Here is a 19,214-nt window from a genome sequence, read left to right as displayed (position 1 = left end):
GCTGACTCAACAGCTATGGCCCGGGAGTTTCTCACTTCTGCCTAATCTTGTCCCATAATGGGGGCACCAAACGGATTCTTTCCCCCGGGTGAAATAATGTCTGGCTTCCCCACTGGTACTGCCTATAAGAGTACCAGTACCAACCGTTCTACTCTAATAAAGTAGAATGGCTAGTGAAGGGGAGAGGGGGCTTGGGTGGCCGGGGGGGAGGGGTGCGGGAGTTGTCCGGCCCCATGGGAGAGACCTGTCAAAGTGGGCCAGTCTGGATGAAGTCCAGGGCCAAATTTTTGTCCCAGTCCAGCCCTGCTTCCAGCCCTTATGCCTGTGCCTCCAACAAGCTTTCTATGCATTCCTCTATAGTACCCCTAATGGGTCCTCATGCTTTGGGTGCCCATTTGGGAATAGTAGCACAAGCTACACAGGTAATATGGTAAGTCCCTGTGCTTGTGAACCATGTGCATTCCAGTTTGATAGGTCAGTATGATAACCAATGACAGGAGTATGTAATAAAGACATTACCTGTGGGCCAGTACTGTAGGAATTGAACGAGGACGTAGTGGAACTGACTGCACAAGTAAATGTCCAGAGCAGCTGATTCTTCCCTGAAAAATAAAATATCATTCTCTATCAACAATGGCAAAGTATAACATAAGAAATTGTTAAGGCTGGAATTAATACTGAGTAGGACATTTAAGAAAGGGCATAATTTCTAGGTATTTAACAGTCCATCTGTAGGTATCCTTTCAACACTAAGTAAATCTCAGAAGGCTGCCAGCTTTATTTATGAATTCCCAAAATAAAGTCAAACCCTATGTTTAGTATAAAATATCATGTATATATGGCAAATTGCATCCGAAGACCAAATATATTATTCAGCTTGTATCTGGCATTGTTCAGCCCGTATCTGGCATTGCAAGTAACAACTGCGCCATCTTGTGGCCATAATGTCTTGTGATTTGCATCCCTCTTTGGCTACGAGTCACAAAGGTGTCTAAATTACAGAGTATGTTTAGAAGAGTTTTCTAAAAGTTGCTGGATCCACACAATGCAAAGTAATCATGTTTTTCATACATAACGATTAGCAACGTTTAGTTGCATACAGCTTAGCTGCATTTAGGAAAATAGGGGAAAGTGATCTGTACAGGGTCGACTATCTGTAGCTATCAAGAGCTATCTGCGATTAAACATGCATTGCGTTTAGCTGCAGATAGCGGTGTGCAGCGTGTTTAGCAGCAGAAAAATACACACCTTCCCTTTTCTTTCTTAAATGGAATGGGTTTGCAAACAGAGTTGTGTTTGCAGCCACTTTCCTGGATACATGGAGGTAGAAAGGCAGCTCATGATTGTCTGTGCCTGTGCTGACATTCCCAACAGATCCACTGATTACCTGCAGCAGCTGATGTCACCCCTCTCTAACTGCCTCAGGGCCAGTTCACACTAAACAAGTCCAGTGTGTTCTTCTGCATCAAAAATGCATGGATAGTAGGTTATATGGTTTTCAATGGCATAGTTCACATCAGTGTGCTCAGTTTCAGTGTATTCCAGTTCCATAAAACAAAGTAGAACATACTGCATTCTGCATTGAACTGTACTGGAACGTGGTAAAGCGCATTAACCACTTAAGCCCCGGACCAAAATGCAGGTAAAGGACCAGGCCCCTTTTTGCGATTCGGCACTGCATCGCTTTAACTGACAATCGCGCGGTCGTGTGATGTGGCTCCCAAACAAAATTGGCGTCCTTTTTTCCCCACAAATAGAGCTTTATTTTGGTGGTATTTGATCACCTCTGCGGTTCTTATTTTTTGCGCTATAAACAAAAATAGAGCGACAATTTTGAAAAAAATGCTATATTTTTTACTTTTTGCTATAATAAATATCCCCCAAAAATATATAAAAAAAATAGTTTTTTTCCTCAGTTTAGGCCGATACGTATTCTTCTACATATTTTTGGTAAAAAAAAAAAAATCGCAATAAGCGTTTATCGGTTGGTTTGCGCAAAATTTATAGCGTTTACAAAATAGGGGATAGTTTTATTGCATTTTTATTATTTTTTTTTTTTTTACTACTAATGGCGGCGATCAGCGATTTTTTTCGTGACTGCGACATTATGGCAGACACTTGGGACAATTTTGACACATTTTTGGGACCATTGTCATTTTCACAGCAAAAAATGCATTTAAAATGCATTGTTTATTGTGGAAATGACAGTTGCACTTTGGGAGTTAACCACAGGGGGCGCTGAAGGAGTTATGTTTCACCTAGTGTGTATTTACAACTGTAGGTGGGGTGTGGCTGTAGGAGTGACGTCATCGATTGTGTCTCCCTATAAAAGGGATGACATGATCGATGCTGCCGCCACAGTGAAGCACGGGGAAGCCGTGTTTACACGCAACTCTCCCCGTTCTTCAGCTCCGGGGACCGATCACGGGAACCCAGCGGCGATCGGGTCTGCAGATCCCGCGGTCCCGGAGCTTCGGACCGGGTCGCGGGCGTGCGCCCGCGACCCACGGCTGGGTAGATGTACAGGACGTTCCTGTATGTACATCTGCCCAGCCGTGCCATTCTGCTGACGTATATATGCAGGAGGCGGTCGTTAAGTGGTTACAAATGCACAGAACGCACCTAAACGCACCAAAAACACACATGTCCTTATTTAAGATGAAGAAAATAGAGGGAGAGAAAAAAAGCACTGGAACGCACCAAAAACGCATCAAAAATTTTATCAAAAACACTTGAAAAATGCGCATGCAGCAAAGCATCTGGAACACATCCAGACTGCGTTTCTATAGTGTGAACTGGCCCTTAGTCTTCTTCTGTCAAGCAGGCACACAATAGTAAATGCCAGCTTTGCTCTGTATTCCATTTCAATTGTACATCCATCAGAAGGAAGAGAAGGTGCTTGGTTTATAACATTCCCCAAGAACGGGGTATTGGCCTGAAGGCCTGAAAATGCTGAAGCACTTAAACACAGCTAAACTTTTTTACAAGCCGCAACTATTTGCAGGAAATACTTAAACTTTTTTAAAGAGTACTTTTGTTGAGAAAAAAGAAAACATTCCCCTCTGGGTGATCTATGTACATTACAAGAATTTTAACAAACTTTGTTGCAGATTCTGACCTTTTGTTATTCAGAAGAAACCTGTGTGTCTGTCTGTGTCCATGTGGTAACTAAATCTAATGGGAGTGGTTTCATAATTATGCATAAGTTGCTGCACCTGTGGGGCTCTAATGGGGAAAATTGCAGGGTCTTCATGCCTTTACATGTGATTTACTATTGGGAGTATCTCACCAAATACATTTTTGTATTTGACTTGCATCTTAGTGCAGATTTCTGGGAAAATCAGCGACCAATCACACAAGCAGGAAATTACATTTCTGAGGGGCATTTTGTACACACATTCTGTGTACAGAACACCTCCAGGTGGCCATATTACATTGCAATATACAGAAAATTACAGAGCCGTAGATTGAAAAGCAAAGGTCATTTTTAATAACATTCAATTACAATATGACTTCTGTCACAATTATATATGCTATATATATTTTTTTTATTTGCTATATTTTTTTCCATGAAAGTGGAGTTACCTTTTAAGTGCAGATTACTGGCATTAAAGCTGCTGTCATATACAAACATCTGTGTGAATGTAAGATTATAATTGAACACATGTGCATATGTTTTGCCTAACATTTTCCCTCTAAAAAGTGAAGACTGTAATGTAAAGTTTTTAAAATCACACCAATAAACCACTACATCACACAATTTTGTTTGTATACACGTTTTAGGCAAAATAGAAAGCTATCTATTTATCTATTCAGACTAGTGAAATGTTCTTTTCATTTATAAAACATATTCAGGCTAATAGAAACTAGTGTTGTATGTGCTAAGGGCTGGTTGCAGATTGTAAATATGAATATGTATTATTGTAAATTAAATTAAAATGTTGTAATACATTTAATAAATACAATTATATATTTTTTAGATTCCTTGACATAATAAATTAAAAAAATATGCATACAAAAAGTGTGAGAGCCAGGTTGTGTCTTTGATTGTCCTCACTACCTACAGCTATGATAAGCTTGGCTGCAGAAGTCCATTTTTTTGTTTTAATTCTTTCAATTATTCCACATTTATATAGAAGAGTTTATATGGTAAATAGTAATACTGTATGTCATAGTATTTGCAGAAGTACACTGGGCCAATGTTCTGTTACTAGTTTAGATGAAAATAATGCTTAGCAAGGTTGTTTTTTTAAATGAAAAATTATTTTGTATACACAATCTAATAATCTTGAAAAATAAAGTTTTTCTTAGAAACACTAGGAAATGTACATAATATTTAAATTACACATAAAAGCTGTTCATGTTACCTGAGGATTTGCAGCCATGATTGTATAATTTCCATCATCATCATTATTGGCATATTCTATATGTAAGGAACAGGATCCATCTGCTTCTCTCCTCATTTTACAGTGTTCATTTTTCTTTGAAATCTGTTTCCCATCTTTAAACCAGTATACCTAAAACAGTTACAATGTCAAAACATACTATAACATATATTTAACCTGTTACATTTAAAAACAGTGCAGGTGATCAGAGATTGGTAAATCCGGTGCTGTGACCTCTAGCTCAATACAGGCTGTAGTGAAAATTGACATTTCATTTATGGGCAGTGCACACAAAGTTGATCTTGTTTTGTTTTTTTTTGTTGGTAGATGCTGGAGAGTAAAGCCTCGTACACACCGTGTGTATGCTCCATCGCAGTTTTCTCGACAGGAAAAATGCCGGGGAAAAAAAAAAGAGAGAACCAGCTCTCTTTTTCCCACCGGGATTCCCGGCGGTTTTTAACCCGGCAGTTTTCTTATGGGAAACACTGCGGTGGAGCATATACACGGCCGGGATTCCGGACCAAAGCTCTCATGGCAGTTTTCCTGTCAGGAAACCGGGTCGTGTAGGGGGAAAAAGTTACCGAGCAGGTTCTTGGTTCTCCCCTCGGGATTCTAGCTGGGAATCCTGTACGTGTGTATGAGGCATTAAAGTGTTTGTAAAGTCTCAAGGCATTTTTTTACCTTCATGCATTAAGGTGAAAAACCTTCTGTGCTGCAGCTGCCCCCAGAGCCCCCCCCCCCTTACCCAAACCCATCCATTCTAGCGATGAGCGAGAGCCCAGTAGCTCCAGCTTCTGTTTCCGTCCATTGGATAGATTGCTGTCAATCAAATCCAGTTACACGAGAGAGCGGGCGGGGCCGAGTCCTGCTATCTGTGTCAATGGACGCAGCAGCGGGACTCGTGAGCGCGCCCGCACGAGTGCCCCCATGGAAAGCGGCTCTCTGTGGGGGAACTCGATAAAGAGGAGGAGCCAGGAGCGCCGCTGGGGCACTCCAGAAGAAAAGTATCAGGCTGCTCTGTGCATAACCCTTACACAGAGCAGGCAAGTATATTGGCTGATTGGCTGAGACACAGCAGCGGCGCCATTGACTCCTGCAGCTGTCAATAAATGTCAGTTAGCCAGGGGGAGTGGGAAGAGTGGGGCCGGGTCAGGGCTCCATGTCTGAATGGATACATAGAGCTGTGACTCGGCTTCGGGTGCCCCCATAGCAAGCTGCTTGCTGTGGGGGCACTCAACAGGAGGGGTGAGCCAGGAGCACTGAAGAGGGACCTTGGAAGAGCAGGATCCAGGCTGCCCTGTGCAAAACCAACTGCACAGAGGAGGGAAGTATAACATGTTTGTTATTTTAAATAAAAACAAAACAAGACTTTGCAATCACTTTAAGCAGATGGAGGCTGCACAACTAGAACTACACCATAATTACAAATAACCCCCATTTTTCTTATGAAGTCTGCTCTTATTACTCATGTCCAGTGCTAAGTATAAGGCCTTTTCTGAGTATACCTAAAGTATACCTAAAAGCATTCTGTTTTCGGTTTTGGGTGGAGAGGGATTACAACCCCTGTCGGATTTTTTCTGCTGTTAGGGAGATTTACTGCCTCTATTTGTCCTGTTTACTATTATCACTGAAAGTGAAAGTGAAATAAAATCCTAAAATTTGGGTGGTCACCAGAACAGAATGGAATCTTCCAATGAAGAAACTAGTATTGGTGACAAACAGGACTTCTCTCATTTTGGAGAGATTACAACTTCCTGTTCGGCTATGGGACAGGACATTAAGGGGATACTTCCCAATGGGACAAAGATGGCAAAAAATGAACTCTAACAGTTACTCTATCCAAAAAAATAAAACGAAAAACCTTTGCCTTTAGTTCTACTTTATTTCACACACTAGTGCTACATATGCCTGTCATTTATATAAAAAGCTTCTGTTTTTTATAATTACCGTATACAGATAATGAACACATTCTAGATTTGTTTTTTATAGAAATCATACTTACCTAGGTGGGTGCAGCATCTGTCCCCCGCTGGCTCTAAGTCTGGGTTCACACTTATGCGATATGAATGGGTGCGAGTCTCATGCAGATTTTTTCTGGAGTTCAGAGCGATTTTGCATTGCAATTTGTGCTAAAGACAGTGTGATTGTAATGCAAATTTAATACGTTTCTCGGATGGGATTGGAAGCAGCTGCAATTTATAAGGCTTACCTGTAGGCACAAGTGGTAGCACAGAGTTAACTCCACTTGGTCTAATGTGACTTAAAAAGCCAATCACAGATAAAGATACAAGTATGCTATATTTTTTACACTGGTGTGGTGGTATCAGCCAGGAGTGACTTATTCAATAATTTAAGAAGAAATTACAGTGGTTTTAGGTTAACTGTATTTATGTATTTTTTTAAACTGTATAAGCTGATAAACATTTATAAAAACCTATTTTAAAATTAAAGCAGTATTAAAATCTTTTTTTTTTTTAAATAACAAACATGTTATACTTACCTGCTCTGTGCAGTGATTTTGCACAGAGCAGCCCGGATTCTCCTTTTCTCAGTTCCCATGTCAGTGCTCCTGGCCCCTCCATCCTGCCGGGAGCCCCCAGAGCCGTGTCTCTGTGTTTCCATTCACACACAGAGCCGTGGCTCGGCCCCACCCCCTCAGTCTCCAGTTTGGCTCACTGGCTGTGATTAACAGGTTTTACACACTCCAGTTTTAGTAAACTACCCGCTAAGTTCTATGAGATCCTGTTATTCTGTACACTACAGCAAAGCAGAAAATCATCACTCTGAAATTCAGGAGCATCAGATTTGGACTTGCCACCAGCTGGCTACAAAAGGGTAAATGTGAAACATTTAAATGCAGTTATAATGGATACAAAATAACAATTTTTTACCCCTGAACATATTACATTTGAGAAAACATATGTAAAACACTATTCATTCTCTTTAAGCGCTCCAAACCATTTCACTTACTTTGGGTATAGGTATCCCAACAACTTTGCACGTAAATGTGACTGATGCACCTTCTACAGCACGGAAGTGTTTCAGCCTACGATCGAAGATAGGTGCAATGCATTTTCCTGTAGGGATCTCATCATGTTCAACTTCATCATCTGATTCATCTACCGGGGTGCGCTCCAAGCGAAACTCTATCTCATTCATCAGCCTTTGTTCGAAACTTGATATTTTATATTCCTACAAGTATGGAAATTTAACAGCTGGTTAAAGCTTGTAGGGGGAGTTTTCATTCTGCACTTGCTGTCTTATCAGGATGCAGGACCCCTGACCCTCTATCTGGACAGTGCTGATTGGCCCTGTGCCCAAGAAAATAAAATAAAAACTCTCTAGCAATGCACACCAAACTGAGCATGTGCACCCTGTTCCTGGCTCTGTATTATAAGGTAATATATTGAGGACAGAGGAAGAAAAGGAGGATCAGAGGAGACGGGATCAAACAGCATTTTTTTTAACAATGCAGAGGGTTAACCCCTTAGGTTCCACAGTGAGTATAACAAGCATGCTTTACTGCATATACAGACTGATTCTACTGCTGTGGGTTTAGTAACACTTTAATTATACTGCTCTTCAAGTTGCAATTTGGTTAAAAACCTCCGTAAGGGATTGATGTTCCCGAAGTGGGATCTCCCTTTGGTGTTATGACTTTTTTGCATCAGATGCCTTCAACCAAAGTGGCTCCCTGTGGTAACTCTCACTGAAAACTGCTTTCTTGGTGGTAATTGCATCAGCCAGAATAATGTTGATATTAGCGACCTTGGGGTTTAAAGAACCGTTTCTCACTATTTCCCGGACAGGATGGTACTCATGCCGATGCTTAAATGTGTGCCTAAAGTGACCTTCAGAGTCGAACAAGGAAAAGGGGATGAAGGGGAAAGGGATAAAACAAAACAAATGGAAAAAGGGGATGGGGAGGGAGGGGGACAGGGAAGGAAGGGAAGGGAGGGAAAGGGGAAAAGGGAGGGGGAGGGAGAAAGGGGAAGGAAGTAAGACAAGATACACAAGGGAAGAACTCACATTAGCCACATCCGTAATTAGTAAGAATATAGAAAAAACCCAATCCAAGGAATGAGCAAAGGTCGGACTTTGAGGCAAGCGGAAGTATATAAAATATATTTTTTATTACAAAAATGAAAAAATATTTTACACAATAGCAATGGTATAATGAAGAATGAATAAATACAGTCACAGTAAAACCATCTGGATTAGAAATGCACGGGTAATGAATAAATCCTTTGAAGTCGCCTACGCGTTTCGCCGTGGGGCTTCTTTAGGATGAGACAAACAGGATTTTTTGCTAATATGTAGATATTGTTTCATAATCTGATGCATCGCGGTAGGTGCATCCATCCAAGAAGACGCCGAACATATAAAGAGTATACACAATTATTGTGGGATTATTTAAGAATCTCTTTTAATGGTACCAAAAGTGGTCATCAATAGTCCAAGCTTAGTGCATCTATGATGACCATTTCACGACGTCAAAGATTAAACAAACAAATCCAGACACAGGAAAAAGCATGGAAGGGGTGTAGATCAAAATATCAAGAAACCCCTGGAAAGTCCAATAAAGGACTTGAAGCTGGGGCAGGTAATCGCTTAAAAGTAATATGCACAAGGTATCCAAGAATAGTTCAGATAGATGGCATGTCCTATTAGATAAGGACCGTCAAGTAAAGCGTTTTATGGCGGCGCGGCGTCCGTATATGCCCCAGGGTCACAACCAGATGGTTTTACTGTGACTGTATTTATTCACTCTTCATTATACCATTGCTATTGTGTAAAATATTTTTTCATTTTTGTAATAAATCATATATTTTATATACTTCCGCTTGCCTCAAAGTCCAACCTTTGCTCATTCCTTGGATTGGGTTTTTTCTATATTCTGACCTTCAGAGTCCATATCACACAAGAAGTTGTCTTTCCTATGTCCCTTTTTGGGAGTTCCCAAGAAGTTAGCCTATTGGATGTGGACAAAGCTTTAAAATGTTACATCAAGGTGACTTCTGGCATTAGGAAGTCGGAAAACCTGTTTGTTAATCCAGGATTCCAGGTGGAGCGCATAATGATTTCATAGCTTCAAACAAGATTATTGCCTTTTGGTTGGTGAAGCTAATCTCCTAGGCCTACAAGTTGAAAGGGTTGGCTGTGCCAAGGGGATCACAGCACTCTCCACTATAAGGGTCTCGACCTTGTGAGTGGCAGTAGGCCGAGTGTTCCCAGAGATGATATGCAAGGCAGATACGTGGGTGTCAATATAGAAGCAGCCTCAATGACAGCTGAGTTTGGCAGAGGCATCCTGGCTTTTGCTTTTAGCCAGAATTAAGGAGTGTGTAGCATTATCCCTCCCCTGTGTGGCTAGTTAGTTCCCAGCTGTGCTGACATGGAGCCATCAGGGTAAATTGAATAACAGATACCTACTGTAATTTACCTTTCCTGACAAGTTCCATGTCAGCACTATTCCCACCCAGCTTGGTAGAACTAGTTACAGAACACAGAGGCTGCAGATGGGCTCAAATTTATGAGTTTAGTTCTGGAGGCATGGCATGGGGGGGGGGGGGGTGCAGGGCCTGTGACCCAGCTGTGCTGACATAGAGCCATCAGGAATGAAAAAGTATGGTAAGTATCTGTAATTCAATTTTCCATTTCCTGCTAGTCTGTCTAACATAGAATCACTACTGAATTAAAAATCATCAAATTTTGAAAAGTAGATTTTTCGCAAACTTTCTTATATGCTTACTTGTTCTGGACATAAGGTATCAGAATAACAGACAAGCAAATATTACCTGCAATGGCACCCCACCCCAGATTTTTTTCATGACAGGTTCATTTTAAAATAACACCTGGTTATCCTACCATGAAATTCCTTGTTTAGTCACTTCCTGATACAAAGTGTTAGTTTGTTCCTGTCTCCTGCGTTGTCACTTTATCTTGTGCATCTCTGATTGATATTATAAATGGTCATGCTGACATACAGGTATTGTTATTATCACAAAGCCAGTCCAGAGGAGCTGACACTAGTGTGAGTGCATGTAGACAGGAAGTGGCTTTAAGATGCTGGAAGTGGGATCATAAAGTTAGTTCAAATCTTCTTTAAAGCCACAGGGTTAGCATGAAAGCCAAACAATGAACATATTCAGGAGGATGACATAATCACTATATAATAGACATTACACACCTGTTGCCGAGGGAGTACATCCTCTCTAAAAGAGAGTTTCTTTTCTAACTCCCGTACCACCAAATTCTTATTTTCACGAATTTGATCTTGAGGTGTAAACCTTACAAGATTTAAATTTTTCTTTTGTGTAGCTTGAAGAGGCCTGGGATTAAAAAGACATTGTATTGTTACTATATTATAATCTGTTATTTGAATCACATCTAGTTCTAGGCACAGAATAAAATGATCTTAAACTGCATTCTGCTGACTAAAGATATTAGACATCTACCAATACAGGGGTATAGACATGATTACGTGAACATCTGCACATTTAGTTTCCTTGTTTTTTAAATAAATATGTTTCTAGTTTTCCTGGCCAGCCTCTACACACCTGAGTATACTCCTCCTATGAACACTCAGGACCACCTTTACCTTAGCACATAAACAGAGAGTCCCTACCGCTCCCTCTTGTTCTCCTTTTTTGGTTGATTCCAGGCCACCAGAAACATGGAAATAGAGAGAGAGCATAGTGTTTCCCCCTGTCGAACCTCCCCACCCAGGTTCAGTCTCTCCTGGGGTTTTAAGGTCCAGAGTGATAGAGATAAATCCTCTTAAAAACCTGGACACCCTTAGTGACGGGGCCGCAGGCATAGATGGCTTAAAGAACCTTACATTTATATGGCTGTGGCGTGCTATTAGCAGGAGCCTTCTTTTACCTGTCTCTCTTGTGCTCTACTAGGGCTGCCCGGCCACTCTCCTCGGATTTTCCATAGGTTGCCGCTGATCTCCTCTGCTTTTCCATAGGTTGGCGCTGATGTCAGCGACTGTTTAGCAACTGCCCTGCATAAAACTGGAAGCCACAATGGTGGCGGCATGGAAAGCCACATTGACAGAAGCCCACTGTGTGGGTCAGTGTGCAGTAAGGTTGCTGAATGCTCTGGGTGGTGTGGATCTGGTTCTGGACATTTTTAATCAGCTTATGTTTTTTTTAATTTCCTTTTCCCCTTCCTGATCTTTAATCAGCTCTCACCTGCAGGCTTTCTATCATGTACCAGGTGCTGGAGGCCAACAGAGAGAGGGCGTGCCTTGCGGCTAAGTTCCAGACCCCCCTGTGGGTGAAACAGGTGAGGTCAGGCCCAAAGTAGCACGGGTCACCTGCTGGACTGTGTGCAGAAAGTTTCAGAGTACAGTTGGTGTGTTAGAGTGGAGTCAGCAGACAGGTGGCATCTGTGAGATGTTGCAGGTCTAGCATAGTGTCAAGACTGGAGCAAGGTTGGGGGAAGCCAAGGTTAGGAGCCAGGTGGGTATCGGAACATACGTGGTTAGGTGGATAGCTTAGCTTAAACACAGGAAGTAGGAGGAGGACAAGCCAGGTTAGTAACACACTGCAGCCGAAGATCAACCAGCAACTGTAATCACTAACAGGCTTCCTTATAAAGGCTCATTGGCATCAAAACTAGATTAGGGCGTGCATGCGCCTCTTTGCGTGCTCACACTCTTTCGCCACTGTCCATGCGTGTGCGCCGGTGCGCATTGGTTATGCACCAGTGAGAATTGCTGTGGCCATGTGAAGTACTGGCAGAGCTGCTAGGTCCTTCAGCACTTCTATTGCTGTTGGTGCCCCGACACTTTCCCTCTGCTGCAACCTGGTGAAATTACGGCCTCATTGCAGGTAAGCTATGAAGAGATCTTAAAGGGCCAGAAAAAAAAAGCGAAGATTATATTAATATTACTTTTTCAATCTCTAGTTATGAGCTCGCCACAGCCGCACAAGGCATGAAGATGTCCGAGGGGCAGCCTGCTGAGGGCCTGTGTTGGGTCCCGGAAAACTCCTGTGTGCCGAGTGCATTAAAGATGTGGCCACAGATAAGGAGGCGATCAGAATCAAGGATTATATCCAGGAAGCCGTAGCCATATACATCTAGTTGCTAATACAAGCACACCGAAGAGTAGGCCTAAAAAAAGAAGAGGTACCTCAGAACAGACAGGGGTTGTCTCCAGTGCTGGAAATATCTGAGGAATTTTCCAAACATTTGTTTGATGTTTAATTTATAGATCTATATATCACGGCCATAAAGGAAGCCATAGAATGGCAAGACTCTCAGTCTCTAGAAAAGATAAAGAGATACTTTCCAAACCTGAAAAAGCAGGGAGCAACATTTTCTTTTTTTTTTTTCTTTGAGGATGGAAGAAAAAAACAAATACCTAAAATCTTTCTACTAAGCTATATCCATTTAGAGCCACCTATGCCGATTTCTGGAAGACACCGCCAGGGGTGGGCACAGCCCTGCAATGCCTGGCGGGGGAAGGCATCTCTTCCCTTAGAGGTCTCCACCACCTTTAGGGACCTAATGGATAGGTGAGCAGACGCAGATCTTAAGAAGATATACTTGGTGGCATGGGCACAGCCTTTCTTACGATCATAGCGCTAACCTCCATTTCTATGGCCTTAAAGGTATGGGTCATGTGGAGACAGCACTAAGATCTGGAGTGTCGAGGGCCAGGATCATTACAGCATTGAAAGAACTAAATCTGATAGCGCCTTTTCTGGCAGAAGCATTCATAGACCTTGTAAATTTGTTAGCGAGACTCATAGAGCACTCTTTGATGGTGAAAAAGAGAGGCAAGAACATATAGGCCTGGCTGGAGATATGTGAGGTGCCAATGGAGAGGAACGCAGAACTCACGAGCAGCACAGACAGCCAAGAAGGCAATAAAAAAACATTTTCACGGTGTAATCATCCAACTCTTTCAGGTGGGCACCAGGCTGACAGCCTTTTGGAGGGTATGAACAGAAAAAGTCAGGGACCAATGGGTCCAAAAGACAATAAAAATGGGCTACAAGATAGTGTTTCTAGAGAAGCCACCGAATATTTTTGTCCACAAGACCAGTGGAAACGAAAATATTTGCTAGAATATGTAACCGAATCAGAAGAATGCAATTATATCAGTCCCTCTACAAAATAACAAAAAATGTGTTTATTCACCTATCTTCTTGGTACCCAAGGTGTCAGGGGACCTCAGACAAGACTAAGGCCGCGTACACACGATCAGTCCATCCGATGAGAACGGTCCGAAGGACCGTTGTCATCGGTTAACCGATGAAGCTGACTGATGGTCTGATGTGCCTACACACCATAGGTTAATTGTCCGATCGTGTCAGAACGCGGTGACGTAAAACACAACGACGTGCTGAAATAAAATGAAGTTCAATGCTTCCAAGCATGCGTCGACTTGATTCTGAGCATGCGCGGGTTTTTAACCGATGCTTTTGCATACTAACGATCGGTTTTGACCTATCGGTTAGGCGTCCATCGGTTCAATTTTAAAGCAAGTTCTAATTTTTTTGACCGAAGGTTAACAGACCGATGGGGCCCACACACGATTGGTTTGGTCTTTCAGTCCGTTTTCATCGGTTTTGACCGATCGTGTGTACGCGGCCTTAGACTTAAGATCTCTGAACCTATTCATCGATCCCCAAGGATTCAAGATGGAATCAATATATACATCAGTGATACAGCCAGACTTCAGGAAGTCACGTGTCGTGATGTAATGCATAGGGAGTGGCCTGATACCGAGCGAACAGGAAGTGAAGTAAGAGGTGTCTGCAACGCTGTAGTTTGTACTTCTCTGCTGTTTTTAACTTTTTCCTTGTAAGTGCCCATTTGGCTGTTTAAATAAACCTATTTTATCATACGTTTTGCACTATGGCAGATTTTTCTTTATCCCCTTTATATGCCTGACCCCTTCGAATAAATCACGCTGGGGAGTTTGGAAGCCATCATCTTTATTTGGAACACATAACCTGGAGAGACACCACCTGTCATTACTGGATTCAAAGACCAGGATATCTACCCCCATCCTCCCAGTTAAGGATATCGTCAAGGCTATATATACTCCTTACTGAGGTAAGAGTCCAGAGAGCATTGAGTGGTAGTCACGAAGATTTCGTATAGAAGACACTGTTTTTGACACTACGTTCATCACAGTCACTTCAGCACTTTACTTATTTGTTTACATAAGATATTGTGGACATTATTTCAGCACTTTTCTTATCAGAGTTATTTTGGACTTTTTATTGCTTATTTGCACAGTCATTTTGACATTTTGTTTATTTTGCACAGTTTGATATATTGCTTATTTTGCACAGTATGACTATTGCTCATTTTGCACAGTAGATATTTGCATATGATTTATTAGTACATTTTTTAATATACCCATGAGGCAAGGTTGTGTTTAAAGACTGAAAAATAACATTTGCGTGCATTCGTGTATGTAGTTTAACCACTTAAGCCCCGGACCATTATGCAGCTAAAGGACCAGGCCCCTTTTTGCGATTCGGAACTGCGTCACTTTAACTGACAATTGCGCGGTCGTGTGACGTGGCTCCCAAACAAAATTGACGTCCGTTTTTCCCCACAAATATTACAGGTACAGGTAAGTCCCCTTTAAGAAGCCCAGCCATGGGTGAAACTTGGCCCTTATTTCTACCCAGGTGTAAACAGTGTGACTGTTGATAAAAGAGTAGAGGTTATAGAATTCATTAGAGAGCCACCAGTGAAATGCTCTGGGTGACTCTAGCCCTGGAAAATATAGTGGGTTACCTAAAAGAGGGAGAAGGGGCAGGTGTGGCAAAATTGAATTGCTGGAGTACATAGTGGAGGCTTAGGCTCTGAGTTTGTGGCTCATTAGGGGGCTTATAGATGTGAATTTTGATGGGAGCCATGTGAGCAATTGGAGAGGGATCAGACAGCAGTAAAGTGCTTCCAAATCGACCCATAAGGGAGGATGTTACGCGGTATAAAAAGAGATCGAAAGAGTAATCTGGACAGCTAGGAAGTATTTGGTGAAATTTAGGACACCCAAGCCCCCTTGTTTTTAATGTATGAAAATAGTATGTCTTGAGACTTGTGGCTTTTTGTCAGCTCAGGCAAATCACAAAACATGGTTCTGAAAAAATCTGAGGGCATAGGAAGATATGGAGTAGGAAGGGTGTGAAATGGGTATAGAAGCTTTTTATTAATGCTGTAAGACCAAGACGAAAGTAGTGCTTTTAGATATTGGAAGGTTTAGGTGGACAAAGAAGTGGATTTCAATTGATAGAAAAAATAACTTCTGATCATAAATTGACCATCACATCTCTGTTTCTTCCATGTAATCTCTTAATTTGAACAACTGAAGAAATAAGATTGTATTCATGAACAAAGTATCTCGGTGATGCCAACTGATGCAAAACAATCCATATTTTTTTGGCCAGTTGACTAAGTTTGATTGAATTTGATCAAAATTGAGTCGAAATTTATCAGAAGGGAAGTTATAGTTATTTGATTGTTGGAGGAGTCAGTCGTTTTGATCGAAAACGCACATCAATTGGATAAAAAAATGAAGCACGTGTAACCATCATTACGGAGCAGTTAACCCTGACAGGGGTTTTAGCCTTTCTCCACTCAATTAATACTTTAAAAAAAGTATATAGATACAATTTGATAATACTTAAAAAATAGTTCACAATGGGGTTGAGGTACCAAAGGATTAAAGATTATAAAGGTGAATGTTCACTGAGCTTTGTGAATAAGATGAAGCTGTGTTCACTTCCATATAAAAGTCATGTTCTAGTAAATATCATGTTTTTTTATAACTTCTGTTGCACATGGTATAGAAAGTGAATATAGGTTCACCTTATTTAATAACAGTCACTTTGGAAGGTGAAAAAAACCCAATTGCTAAGTGAAGTCATTGTAATTCAAAAAAAACATTTTAACCTGCCTGAGAATTTAGGACAGCTGTAGTATGTGTTCGAAAGTTAGTGGCTTTGGCCATCTTTCTACACACAGTTCCTGCAATCTCACTGTGCTAGACTTTCAATTAAAACAGTCACATCATATGAAGAAAACTATCCCACATTTCTGAGTGTGATCAAACTGAGCCTATTTTATCAGTGAACCTCATTGCACTTCTGCAATACAGCTAAATACCATACAAACAGCTACATAAACCCTAAGGCCAAATTCAGCCAGAAACTCGGTCGGAGCTGTATTCTGCCGAGAAACCCAGCCGTGTCTACACTTTCGGCCGAGGAAGCCGATGAGGATCTCGGCGAGGAAATAGAGAACATTTTCTCTATTTCCTCGTTGTTCAATGGGAAATTTCGGCTCGCTGAGATCCTCGGCGGCTTCACAAGGAACTCGACCAGCAAAACGATGTGTTTTGCCCGTCGAGTTCCTCGGACGTGTGTACGGGGCCTTAGAATAAAAAGGAAGTATATTTACCCTCAAAATGCAAAAGGAATTTTATGGGTGAAAACAACTACATTTCACTCTTATCCTTTAAGACATTATATCTATCCCATTGACATTAAAGTGTTTGTAAAATCACATAGTGATTGGTATCTCCTCCCGATTATGCTGGTATTAACTACAGTGTATATGGTTTTTAACATGAAAAGGCAAAATACGTTTTCTTACATTGCTGCTGTGCAGTCACGTTATCCCCCTCCGCTCTTCTTCCCCGATCTATGGAGAGAAGCGGGAGGGGCTTAGATTCCCCTGTGACGTCAGTCGGCCAGCTGAGGGAATTTACGTGATCGCACTGCGGCAGTGTGAAAGAAGGTGGTTAGCCTTTTCATTATTAAAAAAACACATACACTGTTAATGCCAGCATAATCTGGAGGGGATACATGTATTTTTGCTGCATATTGCAGGTAGGGGCGGGGAGGAGATTCGCTCTCATGCTGACAGGCAAGGAGGGAGGGGGAGAGGCTCTCACAGCAGAGAGCAGGCTGACAGAGGCACGTAAACTGACTACAGTATTATGGCTCAGCAGACACGATTACTGTGGTCAGCACAGACAGGTGAACACAGGAACAGGCAGGATCAACCAGGTATATTTCAATATATATTGCAATATAGGAAGGGGGAAATTACATGGCACAAGCACTGTGCTAGAGATCATGCCTTAAAGGAACAGGATCTTTTTTTATTTTTGTTAGGATTACAACCACTTTAACAGCTAAAATATATATGTCTCATTGAAATCCAACCTCATCTATCAATTGGCAGATATTAACAAGGAAATGCTTTTATATGTGAGAGACGACCGTGATTACTTACATGGAAGTACTCTTTGGCAGGCCCATTGAATTTGTTGGAAATGGTGTTGGAGGTAATGAAGGAAGAACAGAACTAAGAAAGGCAACAGGGTTTTGAATCCGTGGAGGAGAGACAGGAGTTTGTAATACAGTCTGTGCTTGGAATTGATTCTTGCTTGGCAGTGTAGAAGGTGGTGAGGATAATGTTGACTCTGTAGCATTGAATAGAGATTGCCCAGTAGAGGACAAAAATGTTCCAAACTCAGGGTAAGTGCTTGTAGTATTCTGAGTGGCAGCTGTCCATGGCCTTATATGTGCAACAGTGTTAGCTGTAGGCAGTGGGTACACATTTACTAGATCTTGACTTGAAATTTGCTGCTGAGGACGAGCAAACATGTAAGGTGATCCAGAATTTTGGACAGCTGTATTCAGTGGGATATCTCTTGCTGTGGAATCGGAGGATGAAGGTTGAAATTGCTGCTCGCTGATAACCTGATTATGTAGCTGTTGTAATTTCATCGGATCTCTGTAAAATACACAATGATATTTGTTAGCAAACTCTTACTTGGTTACCACTTATAAGAAGATACTAATTATTACATCTGTTCTGAGGAGAATACTTCTTAGCTTTTGTAAGTAAATGTTTATTTTGCGTAGGGAACATTCTATTCTTCTTTAGTAAATCAACACTATTCTTTTTATCACCCAGGACTAGGAATGAGCCAAACCTCCTGGTTCGGTTCGCAGCAGAACATGCGAACAGGCAAAAAATTTGTACGAACACAAGAACACCATTAAAGTCTATGGGACACGAACGTGAAAAATCAAAAGTGCTAATTTTAAAGGTTATTGTCATAAAAAGTGTTTGGGGACCTGGGTCCTGCCCCAGGGGACATGTATCAATGCAAAAAAAGTTTTAAAAACGGGTCTTTTTTCTGGAGCAGTGATTTTAATAATGCTTAAAGTGAAACAAAAAAAAAAAAATATTCCTTTACATTTCATACCTGGGGGGTGTCTATAGTATGCCTGTAAAGTGGCGCATTTTTCCTGTGTTTGGAACAGTCCCTGCACAAAATGACTTTTCACAAAGCACTTGCTCTGTAAGTTGCGGCGGCGTAGCGTAAATGGGGCCGGCGTAAGTGCACGTAATTCAAATGTGGAAGGGGGGCGTGTTTTATGTAAATCTATGATGACCTGACGGCATGCGCCGTCCATGTACATATCCCAGTGTGCATTGCTCCCAAGTACGGCACAACGACGTATTGGTTTCGACGTGAACGTAAATTACGTCCAGCCCTATTCGCGAACGACTTACGCAAACGACGTAAAAAATTCAAAAATCTAAGCGGGAACGACGTCCATACTTAACATTGCGTGCGCCTCATAGAAGCAGGAGCAACGTTACGCCGAACAAGCCTTACGCAAACGACGTAAAAAACTACTGCCGGGCGCACGTACATTTGTGAATCGACGTAACTAGGTAATTTGCATATTCTACGCCGAAAACAACAGAAGCGCCCCTTGCGGCCAACGTAATATTGCACATAATTATACGCCGCCGCATTCAAGTTAC

The 19,214-nt window shown here is 41.6% G+C and overlaps 1 protein-coding gene across 7 annotated transcripts in view; it reads right to left on the bottom strand.

The window, feature by feature from the left end:
- MYPN (myopalladin) overlaps positions 1–19,214 on the bottom strand; it is a 207,582-nt gene that overhangs the window by 14,702 nt on the left and 173,666 nt on the right. For all 7 annotated transcript variants that reach the window (XM_040362165.1, XM_040362167.1, XM_040362170.1 and 4 more), the window contains 5 exons: positions 17,664–18,167; positions 10,576–10,717; positions 7,356–7,577; positions 4,368–4,517; positions 520–602 (listed from right to left, as the gene is read on the bottom strand). In XM_040362165.1, the coding sequence (XP_040218099.1) occupies positions 520–602; positions 4,368–4,517; positions 7,356–7,577; positions 10,576–10,717; positions 17,664–18,167 (1,101 nt within the window). The remainder of the gene's footprint in view (positions 1–519; positions 603–4,367; positions 4,518–7,355; positions 7,578–10,575; positions 10,718–17,663; positions 18,168–19,214) is intronic.

The sequence above is a fragment of the Rana temporaria genome, chromosome 8 (genome assembly GCF_905171775.1).
Source record: "Rana temporaria chromosome 8, aRanTem1.1, whole genome shotgun sequence".
NCBI lineage: Eukaryota > Metazoa > Chordata > Amphibia > Anura > Ranidae > Rana > Rana temporaria.
The sequence above is the reverse complement of the archived record's forward strand: the minus strand, read 5'-3'. Positions and strand labels throughout refer to the sequence as shown.